Source organism: Thunnus albacares, chromosome 17 (assembly GCF_914725855.1).
Source record: "Thunnus albacares chromosome 17, fThuAlb1.1, whole genome shotgun sequence".
Taxonomy (NCBI): Eukaryota; Metazoa; Chordata; class Actinopteri; order Scombriformes; family Scombridae; genus Thunnus; species Thunnus albacares.
This window is the reverse complement of record NC_058122.1, coordinates 2,782,686-2,799,727: the sequence shown is the minus strand read 5'-3', so window position 1 is coordinate 2,799,727 and position 17,042 is coordinate 2,782,686. Positions and strand designations below refer to the sequence as shown.

Here is a 17,042-nt window from a genome sequence, read left to right as displayed (position 1 = left end):
AAATCAAATTCCCAAAAATGAGGAATTTAATAGCATTAATTTTTCACACACGCTATTGATTCCCTACAATATTTTCTCCTGTGATGATTTATGAGGGTACCATGGGATCTGAACTGACACTGAGTAAACTTGGATCCTTTTGAATCATGGTTCCCCAGAACTGAGTGGACCTGTGAAGACCTTTACTGTCAATGCAAAGGAGATAAGAAAAAAATGCTTAGAAAATATTTGGTTTGTTATTGTAATGGTTTAGATGTTTGTTTCATGTGTCAGTGGTAGATAACCTTTTCTAAAGAGTACACCACTGATTTAGTATTACACTCCTATACCATTGTCAGACTCATGATGGACAGTTTTTTAAAAAAAGGCTCAAAATCAATGAAACAGAACCAGACATATCAACTTTTTTTATTCTCTGTTGCCACAACCTGACCACCAACAGTTCAGTGACATCAGATGAGGCAGTTTATGAGGATTCACACAGCTGCCTCTGACAACATAAAAGACTTTATACAGCTTTTTTTACATGTGCAGTAGCACTCCCTAACACCTGGAAACACACGCTGATGTGTAAAATGAATGGAGTCCCCCCCCCCCCCCCCCCCCCCCCCCCCCAAGGTCTCAGTATGCTTAACAAAAACTAGTTTAAGCTAAGTGTCATTCAAATAAATTTGAAGTCAAGTGCTTCTACTTGTCTGCCTCAAAGGCATTTATGTCATTGCACTTGGTTTTTACACATGAAAAATCAAGGAAGTTGTGGGGCAGGGGGTTTCAGATGCTCATTTGAAGCATACTGATGCCTTTAGAATATGGACAAATACCCAGTGTCATATTTCAGCTTTCTAGAAAACTACACTGAGAATTGAAGGATAGTAATAACTTTTATGATTGATGTTGTTTGAAGGGTGCTTAAAGGGTTGGTTCAGATTTGTAAATTGGTTTGGGAGGGTTAGAAATGGTAGGACTCACTTGTTTGTTGATTAATTGTCAGAATCTGTATTTTTTGTTTTTCTGTTTGTAGTGTTTGTCAGTCAATAAAATTAAATAAATTAAATTAAACATTTAAAAAGCTTTTTTAAGGAAAACAGATAAACCTGTGAAAATTCGTTGTGAGGCCAAGGCAAGGGTAAGAGAGGCTAATATCAAAAGGGTGTGGGAAGTGTCTATAATGAAGGCCTGGGTATTGAATATCAATTTCTTTTTATAATACGGACCAAAATGTGTGTATAAATTGACAAGTGACATGTTCCTTCATTACCATGAAAACACACACTGTAGTTTATCTGGAGTCAATGTCACGTATGCTGTTAGGCTGAAATACTAGTTCACCAAATGTGTATTAATCTACTGCTGAAAATAGTCCCCAACAAATGCTCTATTTTCTCCTGTTTGAGTATGTTTGGTAAAAACTAGAGAGTCGCTGTTTAAGGAAATTAATGAGCCTTATTTTATTTTTTTTAGAAACATATTTGTGAGCATTTTTTTTTTATCTTTTTAGAATAAGGGTCTCTGGCACAACTTCACCTACTTCCAAGGTGCACGGAGAAGGGAAAGAAGTCTAGAGAGATGGGAACTCCAGCAACACTTGTATGAAGAACAACTTTATTAGGTGACTGATAAACTAATAAAGTTGTTCTTCATACTACAAGTGTTGCTGGAGTTCTCATCTCTCTGAAAATAAGAAAAACACAGAATAGCCAGCTGTCTTTTTTTTCTTATAATTATGTGTAACAAAATTTTAAAACTGAAATAGCTTAGGTTGAGTTTTAAAAAAACAGTGTGCACACATACAAATAGACAGGAGCATAGGAGACAAAGCACCAGCACAAAACAAAAAATCAAAACCTGTGCACTGTCAGCACTTGTGGTGAATTTATTAAATAGCTGAATCATTCTACAACTATGGGTACATTTAATGTCCATTGATGATAATTATAATTTTACTATTTTCTTCAAACATATATTTTATCTATAAGGGAAAGCATATTATAATATTACACAAACATTCTGTGTACACTATGTTTCATTTAGCTTGAAATTTCAGTTGAGTGGCTCTTGGTTTCAAAATAATGAATAAATACCATTAAAGTCAACATTATCTAATTTTTATTTATTTCAAAATTCTAAATACTAAAGAAAAATAGTACTTTCTAAATTGAGTTTCACATTTAAATGAAGTAAATGGTTTAGTTGATTGATGTCTGCAAAAGTTCTGTCAACTATGTTACTAACAGAACACGCCCCTGCAATTTAAAAAATTTTACTTGTCCCAAAACCATGTAACCAGCATCATTTTCCTCAGTGGCAGACATTTTGAACACATTGTAGTGAGTGTTCTCTCATTTTTTTTCAATATTTTATCTATAATCAGGCATATTTGACCGTCAACTATGTTAGGTACATTGTTATGGTTTACTAGTTTTTTCACACACACACTACAGCAATGTTTCGGTCAAGGCAATTGCTTGACCAAAATGTAGCTATATAATAAATTCATTATAGGTTCTGGCAGTGTGCAGGTGTCAATTTTTTTTGTTTTGACATTTATAAAAAACGCCAAATACCATGGTTCATAAGAAAGATATTTTAATCTATCAGTTGTATACAAACACAACAACTTGAGTCATTTTATTTTCAAATTGTCCATATTCTTGTACAAGTTATGTTACAAGTTACAGTATGTTACAACCCTCACCCTGAGTACATGTAGACGTTAGGCCTCATGCTAGAAGCACTCAAATGAAATTATTTTTTGTGGCATGTAAAAATGATTTAAGAGAACCAGTGGCATCTTGTGGTGTACTTAGAATTTTCTTTTAGGTACCAACAAAATTTACAGGTGATCCAGAACTATCGTACGAGTTATGCAGAGACTGTCTATGTATACAGGGCAAAAACACTTATTTGACCATTTTTGTGAAGAAAACCCACAAACAGAGCTGGACTAGTCATCTGCATCAATTATCCTACAGATGAAATCTCATGAACTTGCACCTCCTCGTGAACAGGTGACATTCATCAGGCTGAAACGAGAGATTTATGACAAGTTTGTGCAGTTAAAAGAATTTGTTGAATCCAATGTGGAATACTTGTATGAACAATCCTCACAGAATTAAGTCAGAGAAGAAGACGAAAATGTTCTTGCATAAGGCACAATTCACACTGACTAAACAATTACATGATAATCCAAAGACTTATATCCAAAACTCAAAATGCATATTTGTTAAATGTGTGATCTTGTACTGTCTTGTTGCAGCAGAAGTGTGAGTCTACGGACGCGATTCTTCCTCTTCCATCTGACACAGAGACACAGAGGAGTTAAACCTAATCAGATACTCAAACCCAAATGCAGGGTAGAGGGGTTCAGTGAATGTGGATTGAAAGGTGTGTAGGTGGTTCAGTGTGTCAGAGGAGACTCTGTAGAAGGACACAATGCCAGCAGGCCAGTCCAGATACACTGCCACTCTGTCAGGATCAGAGGTGGGAGTATTTATGGCTGTCATTCTGTTATTGTTAAAGGCAGAGTAACGGTCACGAGAGCAGCACAAACTCCAAGACCTGTCACTGAGCCCGAGGCAGCAGTCTGTAGCTTCTCCTCTCCTTCTGATTCCCCTGTAAGTCACTCCCACAGACACCCACCCTTTCCTCTCCACCTCCCAGTAGCAGCGGCCAGTCAGACCATTTGTGCACAGCAGCTGCTTCCAGTGGAGGAATCTCTCTGGGTGATGAGGGTAAGACTGCTCCTCTCTCACCAGAGTCACTGTTGTCTTGTCCTCAGACAGAGAGAGGTATCTGTGCGCTGTGTTTGGGTCCAGGGTGAGTTCACAAGCATCTGATGGGGAGAACAAGAAATTATTCAGATGCAGGTACTGATCTAACAGCATTTTTGTTTTTGTCACTTTTCCAAAAAATCTAACAAATGAGAACAAATACATAATTAATTCAAATTAATTTCATTTTTATCTGTATTTATCTTAATTCAATGCTCAGGCCTCACAAATGTTCCAGATTTTTTAAAAATTAGTTTGAAAAACTGAATGAGTAAGCTACATGTCTCATTTATGAGATGTGTGCAGACTTCTAATTTGTTTTTACAATTGTGAATTTTGATTGTTTTCATATAAAAATACTGGCAAAACAGACTCATACAATAATATTTGCTTCAGGAATTACGTAATCCTGCTGGCCTGGGAGCAAAAAGTTCCCCCCGGGAAAGCTGGAGAAGGTTGATGGGGTAACAAAAGTCATATTTGCTGCTCACGTCACGTTTGGTAGGGACTGTAATTTGAAACTAGTAACCAAAGAACATATGTCAGCTATCAGATATTGTATAAAGGTAACAGGACAACATTGGGACATAGTTCCCAAAAACCTGAGCTGGATGTGTACCGTGGATACAGAAGTTAAGGAGACAAAGTGTGACTGACAGACACCTGTCAGCACCAGAGAAGGTCTGACTGCAGATATCAGGCCAGGTAGGCCTATGCTGTTAAACAATTTATTCCAGTTTGTCAAAAATAGTGGCTTTTTTTACAATATCTTGATTGAAAGTATGACATGAATACTTAACAGTATCATAGCACAGTAAGAATGTTTTCCTCTGAGAGCCCTCCCATGTTCATCTTATCTCTCTCCTTACCGTCCTCTCCCTCATCTGAAAGTCTTCAAAGAACAATACAGCTAATGGCAATATTAATTATATTACAAGCAATAAGACAATGAATGTAAAATAATAAAAATAAAAATACCTATACTTGCGTTCACATACATATATATGCAAGATAAATACAAATCCTAAATGAACCAAACAAATACAAAAATAAATTTTAAAAAAGTGACTTTTATTTCAGGAAAATTACCTGGCTATTTTCATATTATAAAAAATACTAAAAAGCTATTTCAGAAATGGAATTAAAAGGAATGTAAAAATACCCAGACAGACAGTGCATTTTTAGAACTTAAGTAGAAGACAGAGCCTGTTGTACTTATACACTGTAAACTTTGAATTCGAACCAATCATTACAGATTGAATATTTTATTTCTTCCCACATTCGTATTTCAAATAAAAAGTGACGGCCCTAACAGACAGTCCTGCTTCCCAAAGGTATCGTACAAGGGCCAAATAGATACAAAGTCATGCAAAACTTTATGTTACGTTATGATTGTTTTTTCTACATTCATGAATCAAAGTGAATACACACTTACACTTCCTCAGTCCAGATTTCAACCAGCGCATTCCAGCATGGTCGACACTAGAGGAATACACAAAATCAGACTATTATATTTTCTTTTTACAAGCAATATCACTCATAATCCTGAAATATGAAACAGTCTGAGATTCTAGCCTTCTACCAGCCATTATGCTCTACATACATAAGTGGAGCAACCGCAGGGGCAGAGGAGGCAGCCACCTCACGGTCAACGCTCAGTAGGGGCCCCACTGGGGACAAAGCACAGGTACAGCAGAAATAGTAACTAACTCTCTTAACTTTTTCTATTCATTCTCTATGATAGTTCTTATTACTACGAATGTAATCCCCCCTCTGACCACAATGTGGGTTTCAATGGCAGAGTGGTGCTGTCCGTATTTCTGCTTGTTGACTCCACAGAGAGTGAAGACTGCAAAATCAGTGATTCAAAGTTTATGATTAACTTTGCTGAAAACATTAGCCAAAATGAAACTCGCAAGACAAAGTTTCAGCCGTCTGAAGTTCAGTAAGAGCCATTTGCATTTGTGCATGGATGAGGCCAAACTATCAACCTCACTTTTCTGTGTGTTAAACGGGACATAAATATGACAAAGTGGTTGGCAGGTTTGACATATAAAAGAGGAAGGTGAAGTTTTATAAAGGGTCTGTGATATGCACAAAGTTTGTTAACCTTTGTGGATTATATTGTTCTATGGAGGATGGTGGAATACACAAATGGACTACACCAAATTATAGACTGAGCAGAGACAGCAATTGGTTGGTGAAACATCCATAATTAGTCTTTATTAAGTTAAGTTTTGGTTATGAAGAAATCAGTCAGAATGTTAGATTAATCTGTTGTTTATCTCCATACTTACCGCATCTCAGCACCTGTCTGTGTCACTGCCTGTGGTGTTGTTGACTATCTACTTTGTATTTGAATAGGCCTTGTAGTGTTGTAGACTGCTGTGTCTATTTTATGTTTATGTTATTCCCATGTAAGAAGGACATGATACTGAGACAGTGCACCTGGCCTGTCACTGTCTATCGGCGGTGGTGCTGAACCGTTCCTTACTTGATGCACATAGAGCACTGTGTGCTGTTCTCTGTGCTGAAACATTTGAACATGGCTGGCAACCTCTTTCCTTTTTTATTCTTTAGAACAAGCTTGTCTGATAACGTGGCCTCACTGTATGTTTTCTTAAACATACCATAGGCTTGCTTGGCTCAATAACTGACAATATGTGATTATGGATAGGATAGGAGAGGGTATATCAGCTATTTTACAGTTGTGAATTTTAAGATGACTTTATCAGAAGGGCCCCTTGAGAATGTTCTGCCCCCTGCTGTACTGAGAATCTAGCTCCACCCCTGTCTACATACCAGAGAGTGTCCAGTGTCCACTGTGGATCATCCAGACCAGCAGAGAGCAGTGTCACCCCAGACTCTCCTAGATGATTATAGCTCAGATCCAGCTCTCTCAGATGGGAGGGGTTGGAGCTCAGAGCTGAGGCCAGAGAAGCACAGCTTTCCTCAGTGACCAGACAGCCTGATAACCTACACGCACACACGAGAGAGAGAGACACACACAAAAAAGCTGGGGATGTTTTAGAAAAACCAATTGCAGCTGTTGTACCCATAATCGTCTCTCTGCTGTTATGTGGTCAGATTGACAGTTTTTGAATAAGCTTGCGTCAAAATCTTCAAAACTGTCTTTTGGTAATTTAGGTCTCAACACTGGAGACAGCAAGGACGATTTAAATGGTTACCTGTTAATCAAAACAATTATTCCTGACCTGAGAATTCTCAGTCTAAAGTGTGGACACGCCAGTCCAGAGGAGAGCAGTTTCACTCCTGAATGCTGCAGGTCATTGTTACTGAGATCCAGCTCTCTCAGACGGGAGGACTGCAAGCTGAGAACTGAGGTCAGAGCTTCACAGCTTCTCTCTGACAGGTTACACATATTCAACCTGAAGAATTTGAATGAAAAAGCAAATTTGACAATAAGTTAGACTAAATACAGAATTTGAGAAGAGTGATATGCACATATAAAATTTTGTTTCACTCATACTGTAACTGCTGCCATGGCCAAAAAAGACCTTTTTTCAACTGGCAGAAGAGTTATGTATTTTCTCCTGTTTTATTATATGTTTATCAGTGCATGTCTGCAAACTGGAGAAAAAATGTCTCTTACAATACATGTTTTTAGTGAAATTGTATTATATACCTGCAGGGTTACATGTCATTATCAAACAAGTGTAAATCTAAGAGCATATTTATCAGTTCACATTAATATACATTAACTCTTCAATAATCTCTTGTGCCTCATACTCATATGAAAGCCTCTGCTACAAACTGGGGAATGGAATTTTAAAGACATGGGCATTTAGTTCTCTCACATCCCTCCTTGACCATCACACTTTATAACATATTTTAAGAATCCCAAAATGATTTAAAAGAGAGCTAAACTGAAATTTCATTGATGTTGACCTGAGAGTTTCCAGTGTAGAGTGTGGACTCTCCAGTCCAGCACATAACAGCTTAACTCCTGCATCCTGCAGGTCATTGTTACTAAGATCCAGCTCTCTCATACTGGAGGACTGTGAGCTGAGAACTGAGGCCAGAGCTCCACAGCTTCTCCAGGACAGTTTACAGCCACTCAATCTGAATAGGGACCAGAAATTAAATTTGCTCACAATAAACTTAATATCAAATCCCTTCATTTATATGGGCAGACACACAAATATATACATCTAATTACATACAGTATTCTTTGCTATATTACAACAAAATAGATTAATGCAGGGCACAAACATAAAATATGTTATGGTGAATTACAAATTTCAAATTGTTGTAAAATTAAAGTGAACTGACCTGACAGTTTCCAGTCTACAGTGTGGACTCTCCAATCCAGCACAGAGCTGCTTCACTCCTGAATCCTGTAGGGTGTTGTTACTGAGATCCAGCTCTCTCAGACTGGAGGACTGCAAGCTGAGAACTGAGGCCAAAGCTTCACAGCCTCTCTCTGACAGGTTACAGCCACTCAAGCTGAAGAGGAGTTTGTAACAAATATAACATTAGCCACAAACTACAATTAACTGGCCAAGGCCAACTGTAACTGTGACTCAAGCAGTATTGTGTGCAGTGCTATTTTTGCGTTTAGACTTTATAAGCTAAAAAAGTGATCAAATAAATTTGGAAGATCAATCTCTTCTGTTAGAAATTCTTTACATACAGTCATATAACATATATAATATATATAATATTATCTATAGACCTACAAGAATACAGTAGAGGCCTTGACCACTGGCAGCAGCCTCAGGAGACCTTCCTCTGAAACAGAGTCCTTCCTAAGGTCAAACACACCTAGGTCTTTTTCTGATGACAGTAGGATGAAAGCTAGAGCTGACCACTGAGCAGGAGAGAGTTTGTCTGCATAGAGACTTCCTGAATTCAGGTACTGTTGGATCTCCTCCACTAGAGAATGATCATTTAGCTCATTCAGACAGTGGAACAGGTTGATGCATCTTTCTGGAGACAGATTCTTTCGGATCTTTTCCTTGATGTACTGCACTGTTTCCTGATTGGCCTCTGTAGTACTTATTGTATGTTTCAGCAGGCCCTGTAGGCTTTTCTGATTAGTCTCCAGGGAGAGACCCAGAAGGAAGCGGAGGAACAAGTCCAGGTGTCCATCCAGACTCTGTAGGGCCCTGTCAATAGCCATTCTTTGGACCTCTGCTACAGATGGTTTGCTGAAAAGCATCTGCACACTTTGGAACTTGAGTTGTTGTAGCGCCATCACATTTTTGTTTCTGTTAATGAGTGACTGCACCACATAAACAGCAGCCAAAAACTCCTGAATGCTCAGATGGACAAAACTGAACATCCTATCCTCGTCCTTGTCCTTCTTCCACCTGCGCTCCTTTTTAAAGATCTGTGTGAACACTCCTGAGTACACTGAGGCTTCATTTAAATCAATACCACTCTCTTTGAGATCTTTTTCATAGAAAATCAAGTTCCCCTTTTCCAGTTGGTAAAAAGCCAGTTTTGCAAGTGATTGAATGTACTGAATGCTCTTCTCTGTGCCATACTTCTCTTTTGTCTGTCTGATCTGAAACATCAAGAACTCTGTGTACAACTCAGTCAGAGTCTTGGGCAGTTCTCCTCCCTCACTGGTTTTCAAAATGTCCTCCAGAACTGTAGCAGTGATCCAGCAGAAGACCGGGATGTGGCACATGATGTGGAGGCTTCGTGATGTCTTAATGTGGGAAATGATTCTGTTGACCATCTGCTCATCTCTGAATCTCTTCCTGAAGTACTCCTCCTTCTGTAGGTCAGTGAACCCTCTGACCTCTGTCATGACGTCCACAAAGTCAAGAGGGATCTGATTGGCCGCCGCCGGTCGAGTGGTTATCCAGAGGTGAGCAGAAGGAAGCAGATCCCCCTTGATAAGGCTCGTCAACAGGACTTCTACTCCAATTGACTGTGTCACATCAATAATTGGAGTGTGGTCACTAGTGAAGTTGAGGTGAAGGCGATTTTCATCCAGCCCATCAAACACAAACAGAAGTTTGAATTTACTTTTGTCATAGTTGGTGTTTCCTGAAGCCTGTAATTTTGTGAAAATGTCATTAAGATCCTCCTCCTTGATATCTCTAGTTTCCCTGATACATTTGTGAATGAGCTCTGCAAAACGAAACCTTCTCCCCTTCAGTAAATTCAGCTGGCGGAAGGTGAAGGGGAATGTGAGATGCACATCTTGATTGGCTCTTCCTTCAGCCCAGTCCAGGATGAACTTGTGTACAAGGAATGTTTTGCCAATTCCAGCAATCCCACTGGTCAGGACTGTTCGTACCGGTGTGTTTTTTCCAGAAGGATGTTTCAAGATATCATTGGGTTGGACTACTTTCTCTGTTACCCCTGGTTCTTTTGATGCCATCTCAATGTGCCTGACCTCATGCTGCCTGGTGATGTTCACAAAGCTCCCATATGTGATGTAGAGCACTATATAGATGTCATCTAGGTGTTTTTTATCCACCCTTTCTGTCCACCCTTCTTGTGCACACATAAACCTGTTCTGGAGGTGTGATTGGAGTGTACGCTGGTATGATCCAATGGGTTCTGGAGGGTCAGGTTCTAGCTCCAGCAAATCTATGTAGGACAAATGAATGTGGAAGAAAACAACGTATCAAAGCTGTATATCCACAAACAGATTCATATCTTTCATTTCATATGTGACAGCGTTACCTCCCCCATGTAGGTCGTATATTTGGTGCTGTTTGCAGTTAGCTCTAAAACTCTGATGAAAAGTTAGGCCATAGGCTAAGGAGTCATTGAAAAGCTTTTGGTGCAGATCCAGAGCCAGGTGCAGCTTTGCAACCCATTTTTAAACAGTTTTTGCTATTTTCTTATGAAGTACCACTCTTACCTAAAGGAATAGTTTAACATTTTGGGAAAATCATTTTTTTTTATTTCTTTACAAGAGTCAGATGATTAGATTGATACCACTCTCATATCTGTCAGTTAAGTACGGAGGTGATTAGTCAAGCTAAACACAAAGACTATAAGCAGAGGGAAAGTGCTAGCCTCTCTCCAAAGTTGAAAAATACAGCTACCATACCTACCAACAGCTACACTTACTTTAGAGGGGCTGGTACCAATGAACAATAGTTTATCCTTCCACCCAGTAATTCCATGCAGTATCTACAGCTGAAATGTGGGTTGCTAGATACAATCAATGAGCTCACAGCTTTAAGTATATAGTATAGGTCTAGGTTTAGGTATAGTACAGGCATGATGGTACCAAACCTCAAAACCTCATTGTGTCAAAAAGAGTTCAGGGAATCACTGCACTTGGCTGTTGTTCACCAAGAAACATAATAATTCTCCTTTCTGGTTCCGGTTGACAGCTGGCAGGTTGCTTGTATGCTCACTCTCAGGAAAAATCAGTGGATTATTCAGTTTCAACAAAATTTCTCAACATTTGATCACCCTGATATACTCACAGATATGTGATTTTTCTTAGTTCTGAGTCATCACATTAAAAACTATCAAGCAAGACTGAGAACATATTTGTTTTGTTTTGTTAATCTCCCTTTTTGTGGGTCACCTCTGCTGAAACCATATCAACACTGTGGACTCTGGGTCAGAGCCCCTGCGTCTAAGTGCTGGATTCTGTCTACTGTCTACAATGCCGACACTGGCACTGGCTGCAATATACCGACATAGGACCCCTGTACTAGTGATTGCTGTTTTCCTGTCTCCCCAGCTACTGCTTCAACCTGGATGAATATGACTCCACTTACCTCCCCATCTGGCTGTGATAGCCATGTCTGCCTCAACCAGAAGATTTTTGAGCTGGAACATCTGTTAGTGTATCTATTTTAACATATTACAAATGAAGCTTAGCACAAGTTCAATCAGGAGGACTATTTATTCTCATTCCTCTCTCTCTATTTTCCCACAATCTCTATCAGCCAATCATATCTTTGCTATTAGACTGGTTTTAGTTAAACCAACCAGATTTTCCCACGATCTTCAGCAGCCAATCATATCTTTGCTATTAGACTTTAAATCTGTTCTCCTGCCTGTTGCTGCCAGCTGTCATTTCAGTGTGAATTGTCACAACCCTCCTCCTCCACATTCACCTCCAGTTTCATCACTTCCAGCACCAGGGTCTGAGATCACCAGAAGTCTGCTCATTTTCTCATCCATCAAGATCTCAGCGTTCTCTTCATCCATCACCATCCATCACCAGTATCTAGACTCCACTGGGGGTATCCTACTCTACTTACGGCTTCACTACCCCCTTTAATATATGATGATGTCATGATGGGGTCTAATAACCAAAGACTCAACTTGCGCTTATATCCAAAGTTCCTGATGACCCACCCTGCTCCAACAGAACCAGTTTGAACTTGTTGTGCTGGCATTGCTGATTCTTTGTTTGGGTCGGTTGTGTATGGAGTCTGCCTGGAATTATATGTAAGTAGCCCCCTCTTATTCAGTGTTTAAATTCCAATTTTAGCCATTGGTGTAGAGGTAACATTACAGGATGCAGCTGCAGGCTATAATGTGGAGGGAAAGCAGATGCAGCTATTCCGCAGAGTGTAACTTTCATTTATCTGTTTTCAGATCTCTGAAAGGTGTAAAGGAAGAGCTAAAGCAGGCATTGGCTAGGGCTGCTGTACTTCAGTCTATTTCTGCTTGCCGCAAGACCAAGATCAAGCAGCAACAACCAAGGCTTGAAATTGAAGCCAACGCAGAAGTACCTTAAAGTGCAATACCATTGACGGTCACTAGATGCTGGTTCCAAAAAATCCCCACACACAGGAATATATACTGTGTTGAACATTCAGTTTTAGAGAATTTGGCTTTTAGGCGGACACCTACTCATTCTATTCATGTTTTCAACTGCTGTCGGTGTAGGTACCAGATCATGGATGTATTATAAGAGCTAGACAGGGCTCCACCACTCAGGCTTACAGCCAATTTTTCCCAGTGATCACTTGTGGTATTGCAGCAAAAATCCCCCTGTTGACAGGACACCTCGAGCTGCAAACAAGGTCAATTATGACTCTTTCTATTATGAACTTTTGATCCATGGAGGTTTTATATGTCTTAAACTTTACTCAAGCCAAGAAAAGCTTTTTAAAAATCTGTGACGTCATCACAATGTAAAGTCTATGGGCTAAGCCTGAACCCCCAGGTGGGGCCAGCAGAGGAAACATTACTGAGCATATTCAGTGGACAACACAGAAGCAAACCCAGAAGCTAGAAACTTTTTCTGGCATATGCGCCAGCCAAGCAATTCTTATTTGACTGAATGGGCGCCATTTTTGGTCCGGTATCCAGCTCTTATAATACATCCATGCACCAGATTGGCCCGGGGTCCTAGCTGTGTGTTCTGCAGAGTAATGATGATGCACTTCCATGTGGTCTTCGTTTGTTAGCTAATGTTAGCTACATGCTACAGCTGTGGTGTAGCATGGATGTATACAAGTAGTGTGCTGCCAAAATGTTCTGGGTGGAAGAATTATTGTTCTGCATGTTGGAGTAAGTGGATTATTAAATTATTTTGACAGTAATTGTTTGGGTCATGGAGTGTACAACTGCATGCACTGAATGGACAACTGGGGACAAATACATTAATAAGGATATTGTATTAAGAGACAGTAGGTAGGAGATTTGAATGCTGGAGACACAACTGACGTTTCTTCTGTCAAGACAGGGATTGACTGATTTGTCACAGTTTTGCAGCATTTTTGCCTTACTGAATTCCACTTGTGGGTTGTACATGGAATTTGTTGTACTTTTTCTAATAAATAATGGAGCAGCCCATGTTCCAGACTGCAGAAATACATTTATGCCCAGCACAGAATTAAATAAAGAATTAAAAAAAAAAAATGTGTACAGATGGGTCACTGTCTGCATTATATACATATTAAAGACATTAAAAATCTACATTAAAAATATCTATCTGGTATTGTATTATTAGAATATCTATATCTGTAGAAAGATGTATTGCTTAGATGTAAATATTGGCATTGATATTTGTTCTAATAAATATTAGTCTCAGACTGTAGCCAGACATTTATGCACAAAACACACACACATCTAATAAAATGTAAATGCCAAATTTTAAATGTAATTAATTTATATCTGTTTGTGTAGGGAGTGTAAGTTCACTAAGTGTATATATACTCACCAGCAACTTTATTAGGAACACCTATGCAATCTAATGCAATCCAAAACAACAGCTCTGACATAAATTCTACTTTTACGAAGCTTATACATTTTCAGTTTTTATTGACATTATCAGAAAGGTGATAATTCTACTTTATGTTTATTATTGAGGTTGTAGTGGGTGGTGTATTGGAGTGCATTATATTGAAAAGTGTTCCTAATATTTTGCCCCCCTCATGTATGTTACTGGACTGGACACACATGGTATATAGAAATGAATACCTGTGTCCAGGACAAATTATTTAATTAAACCTTGATATGTTTAAGACAAGATAAGCACTTACCTTACATAATTAAGAGGACAGGAGATTTACCTTCAGTCTGATTGCTGGCAAGAGGGTGAAGACAAGAAGCAGCCTGTGGTTGAATGGAAGATGTTTCCCTGCCCTCTGAAGTCTCTGCAACACCACAGACATTCACTGAGAGAGAAAGAGAGTCAACATCCTAAAACCTACTTTTTATACAAACCAGGACTTCGTCTCAGATTTGATAACTTACATTTGGGCCCTGAGATGATGCTGGACAAACTCTGTACCAGATCATTCCTGTTGATCTTCCTCAACACTTTTGTGATCACCTCCACGGACTGTTCACTGTAGGTCTGCACTATCAGGTCCAGTGTGTCCAGTCTGTCAGCCTTCTCTAGACAGCTCTTTCGGATGACTGGGAAATCTTCTAGGATTTCAGCTTGCTGCAGGAACCACTTGAAGATCTTAAGCTCTTCATCTCCCAGATCATCCAGTGTTTCCAGGAGTATCTCCGGAACTGCCGTCATTATTAGTTCCTAGCAATTTCAGAGGATCTTTTTTACCTCCAATAGCAAGATGATCAAAAGGGAATCTGATCTCACCTCATCTCACAACGTTGTTCTAACAGTGTTTTCAATATGTGAATCATGTTTATTACTTTAACATATTTATGGAATTACTAACTTTTATTACTAACTATGTCTTAAGGATGTATCTGCAAAGCTGCTAGCTTGATTATACTAAGTTATAACGAGCCCGCTATCCCTAGGAATTATGTCCATATTAGATGATTCTGCACCTCATCCAGTGCCAAAGTTAGTGCTAATGTAGCTAGTATTTTGCCCTTCATGTAGCAAGATGAAGTGTAAACGTGCAGAGGTCAGATCAAAGCACTGCTGAGTCTAAGTACAGATTAACAGAACCACTAGTCTTGTTTTTCTGGATCTGGTATGCAGTGGTAAAAGTCCAACATATTCAGATACTATCGGGACATCACAATGGGTATCATCATTGTAGGAAGCCAATATGAGTAGACATGCTTTTCTAGAATACTCTACTGCCCTGAACGATGATCTCCAGTCATTTAAAGAAGATTTGATTTGTAGTAAGTGAGCATTAAATAAATTTTGGTATGTTCCTTAAAAATGTCATTACTTGGTGTGTGGTTTATTTAAGTTGAAGCTGAATATAGGGAAGTAAAATAACAGGAACTTAAGTCACCACTAAACCGTCAGACAGATGGATTTCACAATGTGTAATACGTATTCACATATCTTTAAGCAAGTTTCAACATAAAAGAATGTCTTGTCTTTTTTCCATTGTTTTTTCCTACAAAATGTACTATGGAAAGTTTTCACTTCTGACTGTCTACTATTGAGTGCAAAAAAAATAGCAAGACCACTTGCTCTTTCCTTAACTGTCTGATCATGGTGATACAGATTTTTTTGTTGCAAGTTTGAATGTTGCACAGTTTGGTGAAACAGTAGTATTCTGCTCTTGAAGTATCAGCAATGGCATACATACCCTTCAGTCAAAATTATATAAACATGCAGACTAGTTCTGGGATTTTTTCACATCACAAGACATTCGTAACATGTCTAGCCTGTGTGTTGCCTTCTGGCAACACTAACAATAACTAAATGTTCTCAAAGAAGGTTCACTTGTCCCTGCAGTCACAAATCACAGGACAACTCCAATGAATATTCAGATATAGAACTACACTTTTAAGTCATTCTTACTTATATCTATAGAATACAAGGCAATATTTTCTTTATTAAACATGGAGAACTCACATCCAAGTGAAGAGATTTTCATTCTTCATCCATACAGGAAGCACTGACAGACGCTGCTGATTGTCCCTCAGTCGTGTGTATGATGCTGCTGTCACATCCTCAAAACTTCACTCTTGTAATGGTAGTGTGTCATGCGTAAGCCGCCCCTCATGATTTCCTCACATACTGTCAACAAGTCTTGCCAAACATACTTAGTATGTCTTTAGTCAATCTTACTGGTAACAGTACATTACTGGGAAGGAGTGTACAAGTGTACAGATCAGGTAGTTTTTATTTTTTCCCACTAGATGGAGAACTTCAGCTAAATCCCTCACACACTTTCATAGTAAATACATGGCTGATACATAGTGTGCTCCTCTCTTCCATTCTTGGTTCAGAACAGGACATCTGTCATAAAAGATGCCAGAACCATGGACAGCTTCAGGAGGAGAGGCAGAGAAATAGGTTATCACTGCTTAAAATATAATGATTGATAAGTTGTATGTTTTTAGCAATAAAGGATTTTAAAAGATGTTTCAATATTTGCTGGAAGGGGCAGGAGGTATGTTGGGAATTATGCTGGGGTGTCATAGATAGAAGAGAAATTTCTTACACTTGTTTCTGAGTCATTTTGGTTGAGGAGAAATTCTACTGCAAAAAAACATTGAATTTATTTGTAACATAACTGTGAATGCGCTGGGGATGATCAGCAAACTACAAAGTTTTATAAATGTGTCTTGTTTATTTAACTCTATATTATTCCATGATTTATCCCTATTTTATTATCCCTAATATTTTTATGATAATATTGTTTGGACTAATACATACCCTTCTAATCTCCATAAGCTTCATGTGCTGCAAAAAAAGATTGGTAAGATCGATGACTTTCTCAAACTCTTGGAAAGCTCTGCCACCCGCTCAGAAAACAAAACATTCTTTCAGTATAGACACATATCCATCAGATATATGTTCATTCATCAGTATCAGTTTTAGGCCTAAATATCATCATTCCCATGAAAAAATGTCATGTTCATGTATGCATGGAGAAACATGGAGAATGATGAAATAAAAATGTGTTTTTTTTAATT

The 17,042-nt window shown here is 38.7% G+C and overlaps 1 protein-coding gene across 1 annotated transcript; it reads right to left on the bottom strand.

The window, feature by feature from the left end:
- Window positions 1–2,623: 2,623 nt before the first annotated feature.
- LOC122966838 (NACHT, LRR and PYD domains-containing protein 12-like) lies at window positions 2,624–16,535 on the bottom strand. Its single transcript, XM_044331176.1, has 10 exons — window positions 15,976–16,535; window positions 14,433–14,718; window positions 14,249–14,353; window positions 8,471–10,340; window positions 8,064–8,237; window positions 7,680–7,853; window positions 6,986–7,159; window positions 6,573–6,746; window positions 5,206–5,252; window positions 2,624–3,832 (listed from the first exon to the last, which is right to left on the bottom strand). Exons 2-10 carry the CDS (start codon window positions 14,707–14,709, stop codon window positions 3,270–3,272), a joined length of 3,558 nt encoding a protein of 1,185 aa, XP_044187111.1. The 5' UTR covers window positions 14,710–14,718; window positions 15,976–16,535; the 3' UTR covers window positions 2,624–3,269.
- Between the last annotated feature and the right edge of the window lie 507 nt (window positions 16,536–17,042).

Excerpts from the sequence above, each read along its gene's own strand:
- LOC122966838 (XM_044331176.1), bottom strand. The coding sequence starts at position 14,709 with ATGACGGCAGTTCCGGAGATACTCCTGGAAACACTGGATGATCTGGGA. Across the intron at positions 10,341-14,248 it reads TGCCAGCAATCAGACTGAAG|ATTTGCTGGAGCTAGAACCT; the intron begins GTAAATCTCCTG and ends TGTCCTACATAG. Across the intron at positions 3,833-5,205 it reads GAAATCTGGACTGAGGAAGT|ATGCTTGTGAACTCACCCTG; the intron begins GTAAGTGTGTAT and ends TCTCCCCATCAG.